Genomic DNA, 26,085 nt, shown 5'->3' on the forward strand with positions numbered 1-26,085 from the left:
TGTATGTGGTATCCACCTTGCATATACATTCTGAGGTATGGTTTATTCCCCACCCAACACTGGCTCAGCAAATGTCATGAAATGAGGGACATTAATTGTCAGACCGCAGGGGAGGCTGAGAGCTGCAGCTTCCCCCTAAGGTAAGTGATTTTTTTCTTTATATAATACATATTAAAGAACTGCTTTTTCCTTTTCTAGGAAAAGCATGCTTATCGAAATTGGTTTACAGGATCTACACAAACGATTGAGAGGTGGTTCAGTTAAATAGCGTCATTTACGGGGCAGCAACTTTAATAACACTGCTTTCAGAAATTAACGTGTTAAATTGGACATCTCTTTGTAATTTTATTTCATTAAAAATATTTTAAATGTTGCAATTGAAAATGACTGGATAGAAAAGGCACCTGGGACATACACAAGTACCCTAAATTTTGTGTAATAAAGTTTAATTCTATTTAACCCCCTTAACTACCAATGACAAATTGGGCACAGAAAATTACTACCATGAGATTTGACAAATGCCAGTGGTAGAATTTTGCATGGAAAGTGTTAAAGTACTCCCTATTGAAATATGCTTGCGGTCTAGTTTTCTAATGTATATATGGTTTGATGGGACAAATGGAACTGACTGGTTTCAAAGATGTACCAAACAGGACATAGGCTCAGGGTTACCAGATTTGAAAGAAAAAAAAATGGTTTTGAGATGTCAATATGCTTCATATACATTTGCAGTCTAACATGCAAGCAAACCTAACACAAATGGTATTTCTAGCCTGCGGATGAAGTAAGAGTTAGAAAAGGTGAGTTTTCGTCATGTTTTTTTTTTTTTATTTGTGTAATAAAGGATTCGAAAAAAACTATTGTAAAGAAAGCTCATATTTTCCTGAAATAAACAATATGTAACTTCTGTGGGTTCGCTAAACGACAAAGAAGAAACTTACCATGCACTAGCACCACCAAAAAGTTGAAACAGCCATTGTTACGAAGGGTACAAAAATGATAAAACAGCTTTATTCATAAGGGGTTAAAGAATATCTGCACACTTCACATAACAGCAATACGTCTTGCGTCCTGTAACAGACATTCCTGCCAGCCAATCAGCACGCGCGCCAGCTGTCACCGTCTCCATTCGCTGGCCACGAGAAACGCCACTTAGTCCTATTGACCCGCCCGCCGTACGCCTCTACCAAACCTTACTCAAGTCTGGAAATCCCCATGAAGGCGGAGTAACGATTGACTGACAGCCAGTCTGACAAATCCAAACGGGAGATTAGCCACAGCGGGCGGGGGACTTCTGTCAGCTAGGGCGGGTTATTGCTGTCAACCGTGCTACGTTGTGACTGGAAGCGCTGTAGCGTTGTAAATATGAGGTAGTTGTTTATTTATAGCACCAGGGCAATTATTAATTGAAGCGCTGGGGTGGATTTCCGTAGTACCGGAGCCGTAACCCGCCTCCCTGTGTGAGTGATATGTCCGTTCTTACAGTACCGCAGCATAAATGGTGATTTACAGGAGGCTAATGACCGGAGTGCCTGGAACTACATGATGTCCTGCTTACGGTGAGTTATTCCCGGGGACCGCGTGCGTTCTGTGAATGGAATAATAATGACAGGAGTCATTCTTCACCCATATAATGTGTCTGTGTATAGGGGGCCGGCAGGGACCGTACGCCCCCTGTCACTGCACGCCCTGTATAGGGGTATAACACGGGAGACATACAGGAAGCGTTTGGGTGAGGGCATTTAATTGCCTGGAGCTGAAGGTTGGGGGTAATAAGGCTGTCAGGGGCAAAACACATAGCTAAAAGGGGGCAGTAGGTAGAGGTGGCTTAAACGTGCATCGTTTGTTAAATATATTATATACGTTATATGCTAAATATTATATATACTATGCGTGCAGATCATCGGTAACTAAGAAATATTGCACCCTTGGCACGGAATCTGGCGAATGCCCCATTTATTGCAAAGGGGCATCCAGCTTCTTTATTCTGCATCATTACACCTCCCCCTGGGCATGTGCCCCTGTTACCCACCCATATATATATGTATATATATATATATGTGTTATATAGTTTTTTACATATACTTAATTTTACAGGAACTTATTTCCCAGACCCCAACACGGATTACCTCGGCAAGATGTATATTGTTACGCAGATTAATAGATCTTTAATATTGCTGCTAATTAGTTTCCTTACCGTTGTAAACGCGTAGATCGTGGGCTCAGCTTGTGCGCTTTCACGTTATTTCTGAACCGCAGTCTCACCTTAAAACTGTTTTCATTACATTTATTTATATTGCGCCAGCAGAGTCCGTAGCGCGGCGACAGTAGGGGACACACAATAACACTAAAACATGCTGCTAAAGAAGAAGCGGCCCTGTGAGCTTACAATCTATTACAATTATTAGCAAAATCAATGCTGCTTATCTGTGCTATGTTTGGATGGGGGGGCAATCAGGCCTGGACTGGCCATCTGGCAAATGCCGCTGGCCAACAGTGCCAGACACTCACCCGCTGTGCCGCTTCAAGGGCCAGATATGCCCGGCTGCACACTACGTGAGCATAAAAACACTGTGTGCGGCTCCACATATTCAGCCGCCGGCCGCACGTAGACTTTTGGCCCAACTAGGCTAGCGTTTGCCAAGCAGTAAAACCTCAAACCTTACTTGCCCCTTGTCTTCAGGATAGCCACACGTCTATTTCATACAGGTTTAAAGTCTCAGCTGGACATCAGTGGCATATCTGTAATAAATTGTTATTATTACTATTGTTATTGTTATTATTGACAACAACGTATTCTTTGTTTATTTTTCATTTCCAAACACAATATTTTGAGATGTTGTCCTGGCTGTCGTTCTATAACCTGATCATTTCCTTTGCTGTGACTCTGAAATGCCCATTTCCCGCTGCACTTTAATAAAAGCATGAATTAAATAATTAGGGTGTTATTTGATTTATTATTTTTCTGTATAGCATTTTATTTTATGAAGCGCTTTGTTAGGAGGCACAGTGCGGCAATGTGTATATATTCTCTGAATGTGTCTTCGATTCAAGAGCCATATAAATATCCCATGCATATTTACATTCCCGCACTCTATTAGCCTCTACAACCTCTGCTGGGCTGCTGTTCCATTTATCTACAACTCTCCTAGTAAACTAAAACTTCCTTACATTACATCTAAGCCTTCTAAAAATTAATGCTGGTTTAGAAGAAGTGATTTGGCACATGCATGATCAAGCATTAAAAAAAATATATATATATATAAATAAAAATATATTTTATTATTATTGTTGTTATAAGGTTCCTTTTCATGGAGTGGAAGAATCTTTGTATTCAAAAGGAATCTACTTAGCTGGCCGATCCTTGCGCCAAAATTATGAAAGCAAATGTAGTCCAGGGCGCCCGGACTAGCGGTGGGAATGAGTTTATAGTGGGTTACTTTTTATGCTGTTTACAGGGCTTAATAAATGTCATCAGCCAGAATACCAAATGCTGCCTCCGGCTGCTGCGTAATTCAGCCCCAAGACCTTCAGTTCTGGCGGCCGCTCACACTTTTGCCATCATCTAATACCATATGTCCGGTTTCACTAATTCATGATGTATCCGCTGCCCCCCCCGTCACATTTAGATCCCAACTCAAGCCATTTATATTTCATTACTCAGTGAAACCAGAGATCGAGAAGAAAAGAAAATAGACGATGAATCATTTATGTGTCGCACATTCGTACCGATTCTACGTCCATGGTCACTTGGGAGCTGGGGTTAACCCTCGCCCTTTCTCAGGCTTCGACAATAGACTCTCTGGAGTGCCAAAGAACACCAGATCCGCTCGGACATCGTGTGCATGCGCCCCGGCCCACGCGCTATAAAGTATAGTGACATCCAATGCATAGAATGGGCCGACTGGACGGGCCAAATGGTATCTATATTGATATGTTCTGAACAGGATCTTTCCGCGAGCCTTTACTCCGCGATTCCTACTGTTTTTTTATTTAAAATGTGCAAATTTGATGAATCGCAGAACCCAAAGTTTTTCTCTGGCTTATTAACACAGTCTAGGATGTCATTTAGGTTTCTTTTCACCTCTGATTATAGGGAGCGCCTGGTACACGGAACACATGATGGATAATTACGCTCACCCTGCGTGTGGCATGACCCTTCGTACCCAAACCAACGGAATATAGATTAACCCTTCGTGGCCTCAGTGGTAGACCGATCAGGTTTTCATTGCCTATTGCACCAATTGTTTTATTTTTATTTTACAAATCTTACATTCATCCTGCGGAAGGCAGGCTTCACTTTTGCGGTTGTGTTACCGTTGGGTGAGACTTACCTGCTGGTATTACTAAAGACTGATATATTCCTGAAATGCGGCAAGTGTTTTGCCGAGATGTTATTTAAGTATTATTTTTTTAGATGTTTTGTATGGATGCTGCCCAGATCTTGGGCGATATGTCTTATAAGGGGATTTAAATTGCTCCATGGCGTGTGTTTATAATTAATCTTATCATCATAATAAAGAAAAGCTACGAGAGAATAAAGAAAGCATAACAAAAACATTGAGTGATTCGTTGTGACATTGCTGATCTGGTGGAAAAGCTTGTAACATTGTATCCGCTTCTTGTTGCGATGTGACTGCTATTTTAGAGTCTCGGGTTCTCAGGGGCCATAGGAATAGAGACCATGTACCCCACCGAGCTCCCACCTCCCGGGGCAAATAGTATACATCCCACTGTTGGGACACGTCAGCGATGTGTAGGGGCAGTTTGTGTATTTAGCAGCTAAAACCCTAGGCACCCGGGTGCAGTCCCAAGCCACCATTGCAACCTGGCGCCCGGATGCTGTCAGTCCCAGAGCCGGCTCCTTTCTAGTCTAGCGTGTTAAAGTCCATCACTTCGCCTCTGTCTCCTAGTCACAGAATCACTACGGGCAATAGACTTATCAATAGGAAATGATAGCTGGCTGAGAACGTAGCGATGTGTTGGGGCTTCTTTTTGTCATTAGTGTCTTTTGATGGTTACTGGGGCGTTCAGCTTCCAACCGTGCGCTATGCTCTAGAGCGATCTGTCAGATAGCAGGCGTATGTCCTTATCTGATGCTCTGGGTGCTCAGAGAAGAGCCGCTAGTGACAAACCTTATTGTATATATATATATATATCTACACATCCCAGGCGTCCTCGATGCTTCGACTGGGCTCCTAACCTTGTTGTCATTGTACATTGATCTCTATAAAAGCATCTCTGTCTGCATTGATCTCTGTGGCCGTGTTCCTTTCTAGTGCTTTTCTGTATTGATCTTTACGACCGGATCCCCTTCCGGTGCTTCTCTACCCTGACGTCAACGTTTTAAACTGTGATTTGGGGCATTTAGTAAACATATAACTGACACATCTGAAGTTTGTGATACGTGCAGTGAGCTCTTCGAACATGCGATGCTGATGAGGTTTGTTGATCTGGCTGGTAACCCCCCCCCCTTACGGAGGAAGTGATCCCACTTCATAAGCATGCATGGCTTCATAACTAAATGCAGCGTAATATCTCGGTGTGGAAAAAAGTTGTGAGTCGTTCTATGTATTAGAAGGAAAACAAAGAGTTAAACAGAATACCCTACAAAGGAGCACTGAGTTATTTTCATCTGTTAGTGTGTGGGATGAGTGTGTATCGCCTCTGCTCAGCGGCTCACCATGAGATGTAAATTATAGCCTTGCGTAATAACCATCCTAAGCTAAAAAAAGAGCAGCTTGTCATTATTATGGTTCTGATGTGGAACGCGGAACATATGATGGTCACTATAACTCGCCATCTTCATGGCCATTCCATACACATATATTGTAACGCAAGCCAAAGACGTCTGTGCTACGGCCAATCAGTTCTGGCTTTATGCAGCGCCGCTAACAGCAGATCCTATACCAGCCCCTGAAGGTTTAGGGACGTGTCTGCTAAGTAGTCTTTAGACCTGAGCGTGGACCTTCGAGGCGAGGATGCCCGTTTGGACCCCGTACGATGTAAGTTTCAGTCGTTTCTGTAGATCACTCGAGATTTTGTGCCGTTATAGACACAGTCTAACATTCTTCGTATAGCGATGTGGTTGGAGGTTAGACAAAACCAACAGATTTCATTATAGTTATTAAAAATGCATTTACTGCACGTTTACGGCACGTTAGCGATATGGTTAAATGGTTGAGTGTCACATAATCGCATAAAAAAGACAGTTTAGTTGTCTCTTCCCAGGCTGTCCAAGTGAAACCCATGAGGTCTCAGCTCTGTTACACAGAATGACTTTATCGTCTGTGTTGGAGGTGATGGGATGCACCCCAGATGGATCCAGCTTCTCCGACTCAAACTTTTATTGACCAAACCCATGGAAAATTTCAGGAACAGGGTTTCCCTTTTGCAGTGAGGGCTATAAAACTCATGAATATGACTTAGATTGCTGTAGATTTCATCCAAATAACACTTGGGTTGAAAAATAGGCTTGTCTTTTGTTTCGGCAAATGAATGGTGTATACTGTTTTGGTAATCTATATCCGCCTTGGTATTTTGTCCAACAATGATAAGTCTGTCTGTGTTGATCCAGAATATGATAATTAAAGTGATACTAGAGGATACACATTACCGAGGTCGGCTTTGTGGGAGAAGGATCAAACGCGGAGCGATGATTTTTGCGTAGTTTATTCATTTATGTTCCTGCATATATATTGTAAAGGTGAGTTTACATATATATATATATATATATATATATATATATACTTCCTTCATTAAACTTGGCCATTAGGATATAACTTATAGTTTGCTGACCTAGTTGTCTCTCCAGCCAGACCAAAATGTTACATTTCATTTATTCAAATCTTTACTATGGGGTTAAAAAAAGCTTCCCACGGTCCTGCCTTCATTCATTTTGTTCCTGTTTTTCTTTACGATGCGTATATTTAATTTTTGTGTTGGATTAATAGTGACAGATGTTTCTCATATTGCAAGTATATTTATCATATATTTGCAGCCGTTAATGTGTTTAGAATTATAAGATATATGTGTGTTTATTCTATATGTTATCGCTTTGTAAAGCTTTAAGGTTTATCATTCTAATATATATATATATATATATATATAATATTTAAATATTGCAAAGAGGTGATCCTTTAAAGATTTTTTAAATGTAACATTAGGATTGTTTTATAGATAATGGAACCAGAGGGGGGTGTTTATCATCCCTTTTCCTGCCATAACATGAAATGGAATATACGCTGGACAGAAAAATGTATTGCAAAAAACAGATTTACTCATAAAGTGCAGATTAAAAAGTAAAGAATACTGTATAGAATTAGAGATTAAGAGGGCAGCGTGGTTTGTATCTGGAACCAGTTTCTTCTTCATTACTTGATTTCTCTCTTTTCAGGATTCATCTTCGTCGTTTGACTCGCGTCACGCAGATGGCAGCCCCGCACTTCCCACTATCTGATTATTTCCGTATCTTATAAAATAGTTGTCGTCGTGTTGCTGGTTTGGTGAACTCTTTATCGCTGGCTTTCCGGTCTCATCAACATGACTTCAAATCCTTGGGGACAAGAGAAAAGCAGCTCCACGTACTGGGAGGAGCGAATCTTTTACATCTTGATCCAAGAGGGCGGTTTGGTTGATAAACAGACGCAGAAACAGATGAAGGTTCCCCGGGGCAGCATCGGACAGTACGTTCAGGAGCGCTCAGCGGTGGCGCACAGCCGAGGAGCGCAATCCTCCAAAAGCAAAAAGTTGCAGATCGCACTGAAAATATTGGAGCAGCCTCACACTCTCCTGTTTGTGGACGAGAAAGATGTCATAGAAATTACAGAAAAGTTGGCAGAAGTGCTTTTGGCTATAAATAACTGCGAGGAAAGGTACAGCCTATTCAAGAACAAGGGCAGGCTTTCGAGAGCCCTTCAGATTGAGCCCGGCTCAGCAGTGAGAGTGTATCTGAGGGCTGGGGATGGACCTTTCCCAGGCGTTGTACGTTACAGAGGACCATTGTTACCCGAACGGTCGCTCACCGGCATTTGGTTTGGTGTGGAGTTATTGGTTAGTTGTATTTTTACCCATTTCACATTAGACGGCGTGAATGTAATACGGTGTATAGCGTTGTTCTTTTTTAACTAAAGCAATCAGATCAATAGATTAATTTTGTTGTAGACAATTAGAAATTATATCTAGACTGGGACTAATGGGCATAGCATGGTCTGCTTCCATCTTTGTCTGTGCTGTCACTGTCTTATTTGACTATGACCTTCCTCATGAGTCCTGAACACAGATCTTTTAAAGACATGTCTTCGAAAAAACCTCTTACCCATCATGCTTTCCTCTAGGAAGATGGCCGTGGTCAGGGATTTACAGATGGCTCGTATCAAGGAAAGCATCTCTTTCGATGTGATGATGAGTGTGGGGTCTTTGTGGCTCTGGACAAGCTGGAGTTGTGCGAAGAAGACGATGAGGAACTAGAGTGTGATTATCCGTCTCCTGTCGACCCCGGACAGCCAGAAGTTCCTCCTCTGGAAATTAACTCCAGGGTATCTCTGAAAATCGGAGAGGGGATGGAGTTTGGAACAGTTATATTCTGTGATGTTCTGCCTGGGAAAGAAAGTCTTGGATATTTTGTTGGAGTAGATATGGTGGGTGATTTTTCAATGTATGTACAAATTATGTATGTGTTTGCAAACAACTGTGGCGTGGCCTGATGGTTCAGATATATTTTGTGTAATAGGATGTGGTAGGTATACACAGTGTGTTGCATCTGACGATTTCACTTAAGGGGACACACTATTGTCCCTGGGAGTCCCGCAAAAAATTAATACATATGAAACTTTTCTTATTCATTCAACCCGCAAAATAAATTACATACATAAGCAATACTTTGGGGAGAAGCTGCAGCTCCCTCCTCCTTTTTGTGCCCACGCTGTCACTAAAGACATACCTTACTTTTTGCCATATCTTCCATGAAATTCTCTACCCCTCTCCACTCATCTCTCTTTTATCCTCACATTTGTCAGCATTCCCTGAAAACCTTTGTTGGCTAAAGCTAGTCTTTAGCAGTATTATCCTCCTGTGTGTTGGGTTCCAACAAGCATGGCCCTCAACACATCACCGTTTCAATATTTTATAGGAATAATCTCATCGTACTTAGTTGTGGAACCTCTTGTTTCTGATTGCAAATAAAATGCTACATTATAGAGGGTATTTCCCTTAAGATAAATCTTGGCTCTGTAGTTAATATTGCTTTATCCTCTTTTTTTAGGACAATCCTATAGGAAATTGGGATGGGAGGTACAATGGAATCCAACTCTGTAGCTTTGCGAGCGTGGAGAGTACTCTACTTCTGCATATAAACGATATCATCCCAGGTACACAATGAAGTTTCATGGTTTTTGCCTAAAAAACTGCTGGTCGCAAAAGATGCAATTTAACTTTTTTTCCCCCAGCACATTTGCTTTAACATTTACAAGGCTAGAATACTTTTCTGGTTTTGGATGAATCTGTCTTATATAGGTCATGATAGAGGCGCAAAGCCTATATTACCCCAGCCGTGATTTATTTTCAAGTGCAGCCCTGGTTTAATTCTGCACTAAAACAGTTTTTAATCAGATAAAGCAGTGGGTTGCCTGGTTGGCTTCCGCCATATTGAAAAGATCTTTCCCACTGACTGCCTGCTTAGATGCCTGCCTGCGTGCATGTATTGTTACGGTGTTTGTCTATGTACGGTGTACTTTCAGGATTTGGAAGTCATTTTAGATGTCGTGCTTATTTCTTTACTATTCTGTTAGAGTCGGTGTCTCAAGAACGAAGGCCTTTAAAACTCGCTTTTACTTCAAGATGCGGCAGTGAGAAAAACTTGTCCAATCACAGCAAACCAAAGGTCACAGGTAATAATGATAATGCTGGGAAGTTGTGGGCCATAGTAGAGATGTTATTAGACGTGTGCTTTTTCTCAAAGCTTTGTCATATACTGTTCAGATCCAGTACTAGTCCAAGGCCAGCAGAGGGTTAAATCTGCACATCCCATGATCCTCAGCTGGCCTGTGCCCAGCTCACCCTAAGTAATATGTAGTTTAGCAGAAACTGGAGCTGTAATAAAGAGGTCCACTATGCATCACCAAAAGCAAGGCTAAGGTGGCCATGCTGGTTCACATGGTGGGTCCTTTGGCCCTATTTCCCCCCACAATGAAGCATGAACCTCAGGGGTTCAATAAATAAATAAATAAATAAGTGTGTGTTCATCCTTTACCCAAAGGGCAGTTTGGAGAATAGTGGAGGCCATGCGGGCAAGACAGGTTACTTTTAAACACCTGTTCTTTCTGGTAACTTGATTAACACTATAGTGTGCAGAACTATTTAATTAACGCGAGTTCAAGTCAAATGACTTGGGAATTTTAAAGAGGTATTTCCATGGAAGGATATGATGTGTTGAGTCAAGTGGTTGACAGATGTATTTATAATTCTTCCTGTTTTTAAGTATTATATAACCTTAGTAGGAACCTTCTTTGGAGAGGGCTGAATATTGTCAACATTTCCGAAAGTGACGTAGATATACTTATACCCTAATATTTTATCTTTTGCACGTAATAGACTGGTATTTAGTCCTGTCTTGAATGTACCAATAGAATCTTTTCTGGCAATATATTCTGTATTTCTACTTAACAGAATCAATAAGATGTTTGTTTCTAAAAGTACATGCATGTTGGCAGCAAGAATAAATATTTATTGTTCTGTGTCTTGCTGTAGCAGGATCTACCTCAGATTCAGGAAGCAGGAGCCGTTCAGAGTTTTTCTATACTTTAAATGGCAGCTCTCTTGAAACTCCACACCCGTCGAAGTCGAAGAGTTCTTGGTACATGGAAGAAGGTACAAGAGATATTTGGTGCAGTCTCATCACATGAAAAGATTTTTTCACAGTAAATTTCAGAAAATGATAGGTAGTGCATAATAACTGTTTATGTTTCAGGAACTCGTGAGCGATCGCCCAGAGGACCTGCTGGTATTCAGGAGAGCAGCCGCTGTGAGAGTATGTTAACCATTTTTGCTTCTTGATTTTAGCTTTTCTACATACAGCTGGTTAGTTTTAAGTGTCTTGCATGTCAGATCTATACATCCCTGGGGTAATTGGGGCGATGGGCTTATCCATCTTTGTTGCTGGGTTTAACTCGTAGTCTGAAATTTAATTCATTAATGGAAAGCATTTCTTGACTTAAGCAGTACAAGAGAAATAAACTGTATAATTAAGTAAAGCATTCGCTGTAGGTATGATTTTCTACTTTTAGCTCTCTTGTGCCATTACAGAGAAAAAAAAATCTTTATCTAGATACCAGTCTGGTCCCACCCAAAAGGCCTGTCCAAAATCTAAATGAGAGACAAATTTATTTTGCACGAGGGAACCAACAACCCCAGACATACATTTATTTTTCTTTTATTGATTCCCTGAGGTCTGCGGCCTTGTCAGTGGGGTACAGATGGTATTTCTCTAGGCACAAGAGAGCAAGGAGTTCCATGTCTGGACTCACCTTTACTCTTAGGGGGAACCCCCAAAAGATCCTCAAAGAGTGAAACACCATGGAAAAAAAATGTGAGATGCTCGCCAAAAATAGACAGCCACTTCATGATCTGTCTTATGTTGCACCCCTACTTGAGAGCATTTCAAAGTTTAGCGGTCTTGTGCCAATACAGAGAATTTTGTTTTCATCTAAATATCAGTCTAGAACCTAAACAAGCAGCAAATTTCCTTTGTATGAGAAAGCCCGCAACCCCACATATACTAGTATCAAGCTAGGCATAAGAGAGCAAAGAGGTCCATGTCTGGACTCACCTTTACTCTTGGGGTGAACCCCAAAAGCTCCTCAAAGAGTGAAATGCCATACAAAAAGAATGTGAGATGCTCGCCAAGAACAGATGGCCACTTCATTGTCTGTCTTACGGTGCGCCCCCACTTGAGAGCGTCTCAAATTTTAGCACTCTTGTGCCATTACAGAGAAAAAATCCGAATTTAAATATCAATCTGGTCCCACCCAAAAGGGCAGTCTAGAACCTAAATGAGAGGCAAATTTCCTTTGCATGACAGAACCAACAACCCCAGACAAACATTTATTTTTATTTTTATTTTATTGATGCCCTGAGGTCTGCGGCCTCCTCAGTGGGGTACAGATGGTATCTCTTTAGGCACAAGAGAGCAAGGGGGTCCACATCTGGGCTCACCTTTACTCTTAGGATGAACCCCAAAAGGTTCTCCAAGAGTGACATGCCATAAAGAAAGAACGTGAGATACTCGGGAAGAGTAGATGGCCACTTTATGGTTTTTACTCTTAGGGGGGTAGCCCAAAAGATCCTCAAAGAGTGAAAGGCCATACGCAAAAAAATGTGAAATGCTTGCCAAGAGCAGACGGCCGTTTCACGAGCTGTTTTACGTTGTGCCCCCACTTGAGAGCGTTTCAAAGTTTAGCTCTCTTGTGCCAATACAGAGAAAAAAATCTTCATCTAGAGATCAGTCTGGTCCCAACCAAAAGGGAAGCCTAGAACCTAAACGAGTGGCAAATTTCCCTAGTCATACAATGTTTTTTATTTTATTGATGCCTTGAGATCTGTGGCCTCAAAAGTGGGGTACAGATAATGTCAATTTAAGCACAAGAGAGCAAAGAGGTCCATGTCTGGACTCATCTTTACTCTTGGGGTGAACCTCAAAAGATCCTCAAAGAGTGAAATGCCATACAAAAAGGATGGGAGATGCTCGCCAAGAACAGATGGCCACTTGAGAGGGTATCAAATTTTAGCTCTCGTGCCATTACTGAGAAAAATCTTCATCTAGATATCAGTCTGGTCCCACCCAAAAGGGCGGTCCACAACCTAAATGAGAGGCAAATTTCTTTTGCACGAGGGAACCAACAACCCCAGACATTCATTTATTTTTCTTTTATTGATGCCCTGAGGTCTGCGGCCTCGTCAGTGGGGTACAGATGGTATTTCTCTAGGCACAAGAGAGTAAGGATGGCCATGTCTGGACTCACCTTTACTGTTAGGGGGAAGCCCAAAAGATCCTCAAAGAGTGAAATGTCAATAATAATAAAAAATAAAAAATTGTGAGCTGTTGTCCATGAACAGATGACAACTTCATGGCCTGTCTTATGGTGAGCCCACACTAGCTCTATTGTGCTGTTACTTAGAAAAAGTCTTTATCTAAATATTAGTCTGGTCCTGCCCAAAAGGACAGTCCAGAACTTAAATGAGAGGCAACTTTCCTTTGCACGAATGAAATGCCATTCAAAAAGAATGTGAGATGCTCGCCAAGAACAGATGGCCACATTATGGTCCATAATGGCCCACGCTTGAGAGCACTTCAAATTTTAGCTCTCATACACCATTACAGAGAAAAAAATCACCATTTACATATTAGCCAGTGCCACCCAAAAGGGCAGTCCAGAACCTAAACAAGAGGCAAATTTATTTTGCACAAGAGAACCAACGACTCCAGACATACATTGCTGTCTATATTGGCCTCCTCAGTAGGGTACAGTTGGTATCCTTCTAGGCTCAAGAGAGAAAGGAGGTCCACGTCTGGACTCACCGTTATGCTTAAGGTGAACCCAAATAGATTCCCGAAGAGTGAGATACCATACAAAAAGCATGTGAGATGCTCGCCAAGAACAACCACTTGATAGTCTGCCTTATAGCTCTCTTGTGCCATTACGGAAAAAAATTCACATTTACATATCTGGTCCAACCCAAAAGGGCAGTCCAGAACCTAAAGGAGGAGCAAATTTCTGTATGGCATTATGTAGCGCATATGCAAGGAATTATTGTTTCTTCTTAAAACATTCCCACTTACTATTGATTGGGGAGTTAATTGTGTGTGCCTATCTGAGGTTTATACATATATAAATTATTTTTTTTAGTTGTTGAAGATTCTGTGAAATCGTTAACAGAGACATCTCCATCAGCCTATGGACATTGCTCTCCTCCTCTACAACCTCCTCCAAGCAGCTGCTCACCCAGCGAGAACAGATTCCACTCCCTGCCTTTCAGCCTCTCCAAGATGTCCAGTACCAACGGCACCATGGGACACACACCACTTTCCTTATCGGTTCAGTCAGTCATTGGCGAGTTAAACAATGTATCCCTTCAGGATAGCCCACCTGGACCTTCCCACGTATCAAATCTGCATGGCCTAGAGGTGGGGTCGCTGGCAGAAGTAAAGGAGAATCCTCCTTTCTATGGGGTGATACGCTGGATAGGTCAGCCTGCAGGAGTCAACGAGATGTTGGCTGGACTGGAGCTGGTAATTGTTATCGGGATAACGTAACTATTTTAAGATGCATCTCTTTAGTTCATAGATCTGATTGCAATGCCCTACATAACTGAGCTAATTTTCTGAGAGAATGGTCTTTTTCATTAAGCTTTGAGCTGTCTAACATGTTAAGAGAAAGAGCTTGATCGTATCTTTTTCATTTAAATCTGTCCTCTAAATGAAATAACCTCTTTACCAACAGCATACTTTTCTGTAACTTTCAGATATGAACTTAACTTTGCATCCTTACACTCTACAATAGCTGCTGTGCTACTTGTATTTACTCTTGCTTGTATATAAACCCGTTTGCCCGTTTTAATGGACCATTCCTGTTCCAGGAGGATGAATGTGCAGGATGCACAGATGGCACTTTCAAAGGGACAAGATATTTCACTTGTGCCCCCAAAAAAGCACTTTTTGTGAAGCTAAAGAGCTGCAGGCCAGATTCCAGGTTTGCATCACTTCAACCAGTGTCCAACCAGATTGAACGATGTAACTCTCTAGGTAATGAATTATAGTGACCGGCGCTTGCCCACTTTGGCTTAGACTGGACAATGACGTAGCTTTAAACAAAGGTTGGCTAACTCAGCCCAAATGTAGATTATCCAGAATATTATGCTAAAGGGAAAGCTGTGTCTGTTCTATATTCCTTTAGCATTACATTATTATTATTGTTTAATATATAATTTAATAACTACAAACATAAAAATCTATAAATGTAATGGATGGTGGGGATCTTTTGCCTTTTTTTCTGTAATTTCCTACAACATTGTAAAGTTCTGTACAGAGTATCTTTGTTTTTGTAGGTCTGTGGTTTTAACAGGAAAAAACCTTCAGAAGTGTGCGTTGCACAGTCCTTAGTAATTACGTTTGAGCTTTAGAAGGATTCGGGATGCACATACTTTTATAAAGATTCTCTTTGAAACTCATGATAGACAATGGAAATAATGGGAAATAAAGGTTATCTTCTTTTTAAGCATTTGGAGGATACCTGAGTGAAGTAGTAGAAGGGAACACTCCTCCAAGGACCGAGAAAGAAGGTTTGGAAGTCATGATTGGGAAGAAGAAAGGAATTCAGGGACACTATAACTCTTGCTATCTTGATTCAACATTATTCTGGTAAGATGTAAAAAAAACCCTCTCAAAATGAGCATAGTGAGGCAACACACCTAAAAGCAAGACATTTATATCAGATGTAATTATTACCCCCTCTTTTGCAGCCTGTTCTCCTTTAGCTCAGTCCTGGATTCCGTCCTTCTGAGACCGAAAGAGAAAACTGATGTTGAATATTACAGTGAAACACAAGCCTTGCTAAGGACAGAGATTGTGAACCCACTCAGAATGTAAGGCATCTCAATTTCAATGAGTGATACGTAGATGTGTCCACCATATTAATTAACCAGGGTGTCTTCATGGCTGGCATCCTTTCTGTTCGGTAATAATTCTGTCTTCACGCGCTGGGCATGCATGGACCTGAAATAGAGTTCAGAACTATCTGAGACCATATCATTCCATCTCATTTCCACTTGAGTACATGTTTAGGGTACTTGAGCTACCAACTTAGTGACATTCAACTGTGCTGATAGCTCTAAAAGAAAGAAAAAGGTTCTGTACAATAGACCTTAAAATCATTTATTCCCATTTAAAGACAAACTGGAAAGTCGTTCTGTGTGAATGTATTATTTTGGTGGAATCAACAGTTCACAGTTTGCGCTTGTCAATCAACTTTAGTTACAATGTCGCTTTGTTATTAATTAACAGCAAATAATTGTAAGGTAGAAAACAGCGTGACATTCGCAAATGTTCTTTTATATTTCAGAACACTATTTATCTCAAAATCTGCAATCATTATCTGACAAACAGCCAGGCAGCAAACCGCTAACGATTAACACAATTTATTCTATGTGTTGGAGGTGTTATTAGGGTTTATGTATGCTTAGTCACCCTAATATGTTCCCCCTTTTAGTTATGGATATGTTTGTGCAACCAAAATTATGAAACTGAGAAAGATTCTAGAGAAGGTAGAAGCTGCATCAGGATTCACTTCAGAAGAAAAAGGTTAGTTAATGTTATTAGTATTTTATGTATCATGTAACCTTTTTAAAACTTTTTGGAGTTATTAAAGTTAAAACCTGTCACCAGAGACCTGTTTTTTGTTTTTTTCGGAATGGCCATATAAGAATACCAAATAGCACATTGTAAAAAAGACCTGGGTCTTATCTGAAACCAGAAGGCGTCTTCACCAGTTATTTGTGCTGAGCCACTGGACATGACAGCATATCCCAGGGCTCCACGTTAGAAGGGAATACAGACTACAGTTGTGGCCAAAAGTTTTGAGAAGGACACAAGTATTGGTCTTCACAAAGTTTGCTGCTTCAGTGTTCTTAGATATTTTTATGAGATTTTACTATGGTATACTGAAGTATAATTACAAGCATTTCAAAGGCTTTTATTGACAATCACATTAAGTTTATGCAAAGCATCAATATTTGCATAATCAATGATTAGAGTTTGTCAGAATGGGGGGGGGGGTGGTTTGTTTGTCCGTCCGCCTCTTGAAGATTGACCACACATTCTCAATGGGATTTGGGTCTGGGGAGTTTGCTGGCCATGGACCCAAAATTTTGATGTTTTGTTCCCCGAGCCACTTAGTTATCACATTTGCCTTATGGCAAGGTTCTCCATCATGCACGTCACCAAACTGTTCTTGGATGGTTGTCTCTCTTGAGCCCCCTGACGCATTCTTCACAACAATTGAACCTTGAAGCTCTTGAAGATCCTATAAATGGTTGATTTGGGTGCACTCTTACTAGTAGCAATATCCTTGCCTGTGAAGCCATTTTTGTGCAAAGCAATGCTGACAGCACGTGTTTCCTTGCATGGTTAACAGAGGAAGAACAATGATGTCAAGCACCATCGTCCTTTTATATCTTCCAGTCTGTTATTCTAACTCAGTCAGCATAACAGAGTGATCTCCAGCCTTGTCCACCTGTGTTAACGAGAGAATCACTGACATGATGTCAGCTGGTCCTTTTGGGGCAGGGCTGAAATGCAGTGCAAATGTTGTTGGGGGATTAAGTTCATTTTTGTGGCAAAGAGGGGCTTTGAAATCGATTGCAATTCATCTGATCACTCTTTATAACGTCTGGAGTATATGCAAATTGCCATCATCTAAACTAAGGCAGCAGACAAATTAAGATTTGTGTCATTCTCAAAACCTTTGGCCATGACTGTACACAAAGACCGTTGTAGTGTAAATGGGCTGGTTAAAAGGGAATCTCTAGTGCGGCACTGGGAAGTCTGATCCCTCAGTAGGTTGATCTGCCCATGGTAAGGTGCACAGCCACTTCCACCCTCTTGGAGTTCTATGGTCCATTGGCACTGGTAACTCTGCTGAGATCATTGAAAGTTTTGGCAACTGATGTTACTAGCATCTGATAGCCGGGGCATGGTCAGTAACACAGAGACATCCACCTAACACCACTCACATGTCAAGTACGCTCCATATGTACTTAGTCTTGGCTAACAAATATAGGGGTTAAGTTGTATAGACCATTAGACCTATTAATTGGACACAATTAATTTTAGTTTTTTTTCCAACAGATCCAGAAGAATTTCTGAATATCTTATTCCATCATATATTAAGGGTGGATCCCTTGTTAAAAATAAGGTGCGGTTTTGTGATTTTCATTGCGTGATAGTGAATAGTAAATATAGATGACAGGAGTATTTATTTTATTGATGTATTCCCTTGTAATAATGAATGACACAACAAACGGCGAGTTGAAGTTTCTGTTATATTTTAAAACACCGAAACTCAAAAAAATGTAAATTATTCATGACGGTAATAATTTGTTAAGATCTAGCGCTTCTTAAATATACACAATTTGATAACATCTGCCATTGTGTGGAATGGGGTTTTTGTTTACTTAACACAAAGCTGTTGTAGAGAAGTAGAAATAATTGTCAGTAAAGAATGGATACGTCTGTAAATAAAACAAAGTGTTCATTACCAGTTGGTGGAGCCACCACTCGCTGCAGTAATAGCTTTATGTACCTGCTTTGCACACAGTGTCGGAGCAAAGGTGGTCATCACATGTCAGCTCCTGGTTGTTTGGATGTTCATTTTTTATATAATATTTGATGCTGTTGATCACCTTTTTTGTTTATTGCTAGATGATGTACAGTACATCGGTAAATTTGTGCTTAACCTTTCAGATCTGCAGGTCAGAAAGTTCAAGACTGCTACTTTTATCAGATCTTCATGGATAAGAACGAGAATGTTGGGGTCCCAACTATCCAGCAGCTACTTGAATGGTCGTTCATCAATAGCAGCCTTAAGTTTGCAGAGGTTTGTTTGGGACACATTGCTTTTGAGGGGCTTAATATTAGTTAAAATGCGGGAGCGCTCACAACAGGGCACTCAGGCGAAAGCACCAGAAAAGCCCAGGGGTCTTGATCTGGCACTGGTTCGATAGAGTCTTTGCAGAACAAGACCCACTGGGTAGCACTGTCACTTGAAACTGACTCAATGCCTCTTCATTGAAATCAATCCCACATATCTCCTAAAACCGCTTCCACTTGTTTAAAGTTTGATTGATTAAACATTTTAAAGCGCCAGCCCTTTCTCTCTCTTGTTTTATTCCTTCAGGCTCCTTCTTGTTTGATAATCCAGATGCCTCGATTTGGTAAAGACTTCAAAATGTTCAACAAAATATTCCCTTCTTTGGATCTGAACATTACAGACTTACTCGAAGACAGTGAGTAAAAATTGTCATTTTCTTTTAAATAGCTTTGGTCCTGGGTGTAGAGAGCGTGTGTGTGTGTATTGATAATTTAGTTATAACTGCTTTCAGGAAAAAAGTAGACACAGTTAAATATTTAAAGAGAAACATTTCATAAAAAACAAAGCCATGTTTGTAGTTAATAAATCTAAATGTTAAATTGGCTGTGTTAATATTCACACAACCAGGCTATACGAAAGCTGCGTAGAATGGAACCAACAGCCCCGTTCATCATAGGAATCCCACCTAACCTTTTCTCCACAAGTTTGTTACATGCTCTGCCTTCCCATGAACATATATACAATGCCTGCCTGTTTCTGAGTATGTGAATGGGGAGCAGGCAAGCATCATCTATCCTTGGGGCAACACACATGTCAAACTGCCTCATGGTGTAAAGGTAAGGTGTAGCATCTCCAATGCGAATGGTAACCGGTTCAATCCCCTTGGGTTTAATATTACAATTTTATAGTTGCTATATATATATTTATACATTTTTAAACAGGGTGCATTCGAGTATATAAGGTCCACAGAAGTGCCAAATTTCTGACCTTGTGGGTGGCACGGTGGTCAGGCGTCTTATGCGCCATATAAAAGGTTGCTGGTTCAAGTCCCATGAGCGCTAACGGCAGTGGTGGTTGTGGTTGTTAGTGTCTCTGTGTGGCAGTATGTTTGGATATGTCAGGATTCATGGAAAATTGAGTCGCGAGATAACACTTTTATGCCGCTATGTAAGTGTAAAACAAAAGCATATCTACACGTGATCAAACCAGCAACCTTGCGCATGATAGGCATCTCACCTAACCAGTACACCACAAGGTTGTTACATACACTCATCCCCCATGGACTAATAAAGCCTCACTGTTTCTGTGTATATGTGAGTGGGGAGCAGGCACGGCTCATATATCTGTGTGGCGGAGCAGCTTCCAACTACCTGGTGGTGCGGAGGTTAGGCGTAGAGCCTCTGATACAGAAGGTTACCGGTTCAATCCCTGTGGATGCCTACGTATATTATTATAGTTTCTTTATATATATAGACATGCCTAGAGAGGTTGAATTAAAAGATATGATTACCAAAAAAGCTTTGCATGCTTGGCCACACGGGTGGCACAATGGCCAGGTGTCTTATGCACCATACAAAAGGTTGCTGGTTCAATTCCCATGAGCCTTGACAGTAGTGGTGGCGGTGGCAGCCTTAGTTTGAGCGCTTGCGTCAGTGTGGTTGTGCATGTTTCTGTTTGTGTGTGACGGCGTATTTGTGTATGTCAGGACTCATGGGAATAGAATTAGAGATAAGGCACCTGTTTTTATGCCGCTATTTAAAAAAAAAAATTTGCGCTAATAAAACATATAAGGTGTGCGGCCATATATGATGGCATTATTATTATATTATATTGGCATTATATTATTATATATACACCATACAAGAGCCACCAGGAATTGAATCTGCAAACTTGTATATCATAGGCATTCCACCTAAACACTGCACCACCACATTCTTAGACATAAAGCCTCCTCCATGCACATATGATGCCTCCTCCATGCACATATAATGCCTCCTCCATGGACATGTGATGCCTTCCTGAAGCTGTGTGCATATGAATACACACAGGTTATAATATACCCATGGGTAGGCAGAGAGTCTAGCTTACCCAATGGTTTATAGGTTTGGTACATAACTCCCTATCCAAACAGTCCTTGGTCCCACTCCATATGAAAGCTGCCAACACAGGGGGCGTGTGATAGTGTATAGGTTTTCCACCATCTCGAACAAAATATTTTGTGCTGTGTGCCCAAAAACGACACCACCAAATGGAATTTGAACGTGAGACTTTGTGGCATATGGTGGTGTTTAAGTGTACGTCTCCAGTCGCAGCTAGATCATTCCTCTAGCGACACCCTGTGGAAGTAGAGTTTATGCGTGCGGGAATCTAGTGTGAGTGAGACAGCGTGAGTGAGATACTCTACGGTGCTGACATCTAGCGGTGCAGCGTTGGCAGCACACAGGGCCTTTACAGGATTCAGGCATCATTTTTTTTTTATTAAAGATAAATACACATTTTTCTACTCATTATCAGACTCACATCCAGATATTTTGCTTTATAAAAAAATAAAAAAAACACAAGTTAGATGCAAAAAGGATCACATTAGAAGCGTAAATAATGTTCTTCACTACATCGTGGTCGACTCAGATGGATTTTCCTCTGTGGTTACAGCTCCCCGGCAGTGCCGAATCTGCGGCGGTCTCGCGATGTATGAATGCAGGGAGTGCTACGACGACAGCGATATTTCTGCAGGGAAGATAAAGCAGTTTTGTAAAACTTGTAACACGCAGGTAAAACACAGATGCAACGTCCTTAGCGCTTTGTTTATCTTTGTTTATCTTATGCATTCACATGTCAACGATTTACACAGCAAGTAGAACAAAACATAAAGAACTGTTAACAATGAATCACTTATTTTGATACTTGTGAGAATATGTTTATCGTTGGCACACAGTTTATATGTGGTGAGCGCCTCTTGTGTCCTTTCTCCTAACATAATTAGATATTACTTTATATGGCTATTAAACATGTCATCTTAGCTGCCTGGCTGTGAATTAGAAGGCTCGCTCCCATCAGGTTTCTCTTACAAATTAGTCTAAAATCCACACTTAGAAATGCATTATTAATTATGCTTAATGCAGGGTCCAATCTGTCTCTCAATCATCAATCACTTTTTGTTTTGTTCTGGACAACATCTGCTGCTATGTCAGGGCGCTGGTATGTGGCTGCACAACCCTAGATGCTCAACACCTGGGTGAGTGCAGTCCCCCTGCACCCGGCCCTGTCCCACTGACAGGAGCCAGTTTTTTTTTTTTTTTTTTTGAATCTTTGTCATCCCCTTCGGCAAGAAAGTATGTTTCCTCTGAAGCTTCCCCCCTTCTCCTAAAATGCAGCCACATATTGTTTTGACTACTATAGATGCTATACCTCCTATAAATGTATATAGTGTATTCTTCTAAAGCTGATAGTGCCAAGATTTAAAAAATGTTTGATGATTTTATGGACAGGGATTTATGGACCTCTACCTATAACAGAGAAAGTAGAGCTATACGGTGACATCTGGTTAGCTAATAAGGAAGTAGAAAAGTTTACTAATATAAACAAATTTATTTTTATAACTTCACTTTGCAGCACAACATCTTTATGGTAAACATAAATAAAATAAATACATCTCATTTATTCTGAATAGTTTCTTGGCGATTAGAATGCAGCTGTAATTCGCATCATGGTCGCCGATCAGAAAATGCAGATTTTCAATGAATTAATAGCACAATAAAACTAAAAATGTGTTTATTTATAGTGACAAATGTTTGCCTTTTGTGTAAAATTTGCTGACCAGTTACATATCACATTAACGCTAATTCCTCTCTCTGTTAAGGTTCACCTTCACCCCAAGAGGCAGCATCACAAATTCAACCCAGTGTCCCTTCCCAAAGACCTCCCAGACTGGGACTGGCGACATGGATGCATACCCTACCAGAAGATGGACTTGTTTGCAGTGTTGTGCATTGAAACCAGTCACTACGTGGCATTTGTCAAGTACGGCAGGGACGATTCTGCTTGGGTGTTTTTTGACAGCATGGCAGACCGGGATGGTGTGTATATTAAACTGTATTTTTTTTTTTTTTTTTTTTAACCCTGTAAACATGTTTTGTTTTAAAGGGATAGAAGGGCATTCGGTTTCCTCACTTCCCTTATGCTTCCCGTTGTGTGACTACAGAATACATACTAAAAACATGATGCCAGCTGTTTTTCCTCTCTCCTTGCCTACAGGTGGCCAGAATGGGTTCAACATTCCACAAGTTACCCCCTGTCCGGAGGTGGGGGAATACCTGAAGATGTCCCTAGAAGAACTCCATGCCTTAGACTCTCGGAACATTCAGGGTTGTGCTCGTCGGCTCTTGTGTGATGCATACATGTGCATGTACCAGAGCCCCACAATGAGCTTGTATAAATGAACAACTAACCTGTTTTTGGCTCACTTACATAGTTATTTTCTGATGCATCCCTTTCTACAAAAGTGACTTGTGGACCTTGTCCATCTTCCCCCACTTATGTTGCTTCCGTATCCATTTAACTCCTTTGCTGCCAATTCCTGTTGGTGACAAACTGTTTAACAAAACATAGTAAACAGAAAAAACTTCACAGAATGTATTAACACAGGGAATGGAACAGTTGTTAAAGCTTTAAGTTCTATCAGGTCCTTCTGTTTGAGAAAGTATTAAACAGCACAAGTATAAATGGCTTTCGGAATGGAGTGTCATTTTTGCAGGCGAAGTTGGCTTTGGAGCTTGCAATCTCATCCTGAAACGCGAGGACTTGGAGCATTTATCCAGTAAGAATGTTTCCAAATTCATAGACAACCTTTTGGTTTTTGAGGGTGTTTTCAAATAGGAAAATTATATACAAAACATGACCATAGTGGCTATGGTGAGCGTGTAATTTGCACTAAGTTAATGGTTACGTAAGTGTGGCATTTGTATTTAATTTCCAGATGATATTCAATAAAATGTAATAAATTTATTAAGCTAAACGCTTTGTATCTCCTAAATTCATAGGGGTCCTTGAGATAACAGGTTCCCTCACCCACATTTGGGGACCGCTCCAAAGCTTGCAAACATTGAATGTTGGAAGACTAGGCTTTTTTTTTTTTTTTTTTTTTAACAAGCTGAGTTTGAATAACCAAGTTTCTATGAGCGACGCAGGATTTTTAGTTTTTGTGAGCACCACCTACTGTCTGTAAATTATATTTCTTTAATTAAAGGTACAGTTGAATGTCCTTGGCACCTGCTATGAAAGAAGAATGCATATTAAAGTACTCTGGGGTCTTCTTCCATTCTGAAGAATGCATATTAAAGTACTCGCAGTTACTTACCTAGAAGGGTTGTCTGCAGGTGTTGGGTAACTACCGTAATACTTTTTAGCCTGTCATTAACTTCAGCTCGACGGCCTCTGGGAAGTTACAAAAAAGCAGGAGGGTTATTCCTTGGTGAAGAATTCCATCTCTTTACTTACCTGTGCTTTATAAATGGCCCGTGACTGCTAAACCCGCTAGTGCTGGTCCTTCATAACGTGCTCGTAACGGGATGATATGTCACTAAATTAGCATGTGCTGTGGAAGCAAAACGTATCCAAAGGAATTAATTTAAATACCGGTACATATAGCAGCTGTGCCTTTAACAGGAAATGCAAACTGACTGTTTTCAAGTTAACAAAAAATATTAAGTGCCGTTTGTAATGTTGAAGGAAAATGCCATCTTGTGGCTAAAAGATGAAAAGCAGCCATCGGTGGAGCAAACCAGTCAAAGAATAGACTTTTACACAGAGGCCCAAAACATGAACCTGCAAGGCTCCCAGATACGGGTCAGTCATATACAGGATACACGATCACCATGATTCATCGCCCATTGTCCATACTTTCCTCCTTTGGTTTAAACTCGGCTTGTAAATGTGGCATGCAATGAGAATACCGTTATTAGAAGAGTTGGTGAGGTTTGTTGAGTAACAAAAACAGGGCTTTTACATTAAATCTCGTAGCTGATAAAGAGAACAAATACCGCGGCTGATAATTTTACTATGCTTTATTTACTATATGCAGTACTAAAACCATCACACTCTAGTCCCCGAGGTCCAGAAACAGGCCACAGTTACACAGGTACCCGGGGTAAATATTCATTGCACTACTGTCTCCTGGAACATACAGAACGCTCGGCATGTTTACAGCTCATGGGGACTGGAATTGTTTCTTGCAGATGACTGAGCTTAGTGCTTTTGGGTGTATTTACTATTGCAGCGCTTTATAACATTAATCATGCATGATGCAGGGCCAGTTCACTAGAACGTTCAACCGTCCTGCAGCCTGCTTATTCTGCTTTGGGCCGGTCCAGCAAATAGCACGTAGACCACCATGGTCCAGGTTCACTGCACGTCGCATGTATGTTTAGCTCGCACACTAAACCTTTTCTTCTGTTTCCGGATTTCCGCATCAGCTATGTTGATGCCAGAATTATCATGACTGATGTTGAAATCAGGAAACAGAATAAAAAAAAAAAAAAGTGGTTCAATGTTCGATGGAAGGATTTAGAAAAAAGTAAAAATATACAAAATGGCAGATAAATGAGGAAGAGAAGACCACATGACGGAAAATGTGTTCCGTTATCTTCTAAGCACAAAAAAACCCAGATATGTTCCTAAGATATCTCAAAATGTTAAATATCTATTCAATACCAATGTTTAATAATAGAAAATATTAACACTACGGATACACTATAGATATTGATCATGTGAGGGGCGATACCTGTTTGTGTTGTTATTAAAGTAATCATTCTAAAAAATATTTCATTTTCCTGAAGTCCGGTCCCTCCACCTCAACCCAGATGTACAAAGACTGCAAGAATATTAACAGGCTGGGGAGAGGGAGGAATAAACACACAGCCACACAGTAAATTCAGGTCCTGCTCCTCTGGTATGGCAGATACATGTATTTCCAGTACATATTACATATACATATAAATGGCCAATATCCCTGTGACAATACAGCACACAAATGATGAATGATTTTGCAACGTGTTTTACACGGGTTATTTATACTAAAGCCTGGCGTGTTTTCAAATTCTATACATATTGTTTGTGTTGTAAAACAAAATAGTTTATGTCTGTGTTTCGTTTATTGGAAACAACAACAACTGGTGCATAATCGATTCATGGGCCCTTCGAGTAACACCAGACCAGGATACCAACCCCCCAATAAGACACGGACACCAAATGATAATGGAACATTGTTTAAGTCCACAGCCTTAACAATCATTCACAAAGTCATTGTCATACAAAATATACAATAATAACTTGGCACCACCCAACCCATGACAATGACCTCCCAACAATAACTTAACTTATCCAAACAACATAACAATAAAGTGCCAATATTTTTCCTTGCAAACTCCTTAATAGGGGTATACCCAGATAC

At 40.7% G+C, this 26,085-nt stretch overlaps 1 protein-coding gene across 3 annotated transcripts; it reads left to right on the forward strand.

The window, feature by feature from the left end:
- Nucleotides 1–1,322: 1,322 nt before the first annotated feature.
- On the forward strand, nucleotides 1,323–23,652 carry CYLD (CYLD lysine 63 deubiquitinase). Of its 3 annotated transcripts, none has more exons than XM_053449554.1 (18): nucleotides 1,323–1,559; nucleotides 7,397–8,052; nucleotides 8,337–8,639; nucleotides 9,263–9,368; nucleotides 9,789–9,887; nucleotides 10,747–10,866; nucleotides 10,967–11,026; nucleotides 13,902–14,284; nucleotides 14,632–14,797; nucleotides 15,271–15,412; nucleotides 15,514–15,636; nucleotides 16,260–16,351; nucleotides 17,897–17,963; nucleotides 18,512–18,644; nucleotides 18,945–19,053; nucleotides 21,291–21,409; nucleotides 22,498–22,714; nucleotides 22,893–23,652. In XM_053449554.1, exons 2-18 carry the CDS (start codon nucleotides 7,543–7,545, stop codon nucleotides 23,075–23,077), a joined length of 2,934 nt encoding a protein of 977 aa, XP_053305529.1. In that variant the 5' UTR covers nucleotides 1,323–1,559; nucleotides 7,397–7,542; the 3' UTR covers nucleotides 23,078–23,652. The 3 variants fall into 3 exon arrangements, with proteins under 3 accessions (XP_053305529.1, XP_053305531.1, XP_053305530.1); XM_053449556.1 differs by having other exon boundaries at nucleotides 13,902–14,179; XM_053449555.1 differs by having other exon boundaries at nucleotides 10,750–10,866.
- Nucleotides 23,653–26,085: the final 2,433 nt, after the last annotated feature.

This window comes from Spea bombifrons, chromosome 10 (genome assembly GCF_027358695.1).
Source record: "Spea bombifrons isolate aSpeBom1 chromosome 10, aSpeBom1.2.pri, whole genome shotgun sequence".
NCBI lineage: Eukaryota > Metazoa > Chordata > Amphibia > Anura > Pelobatidae > Spea > Spea bombifrons.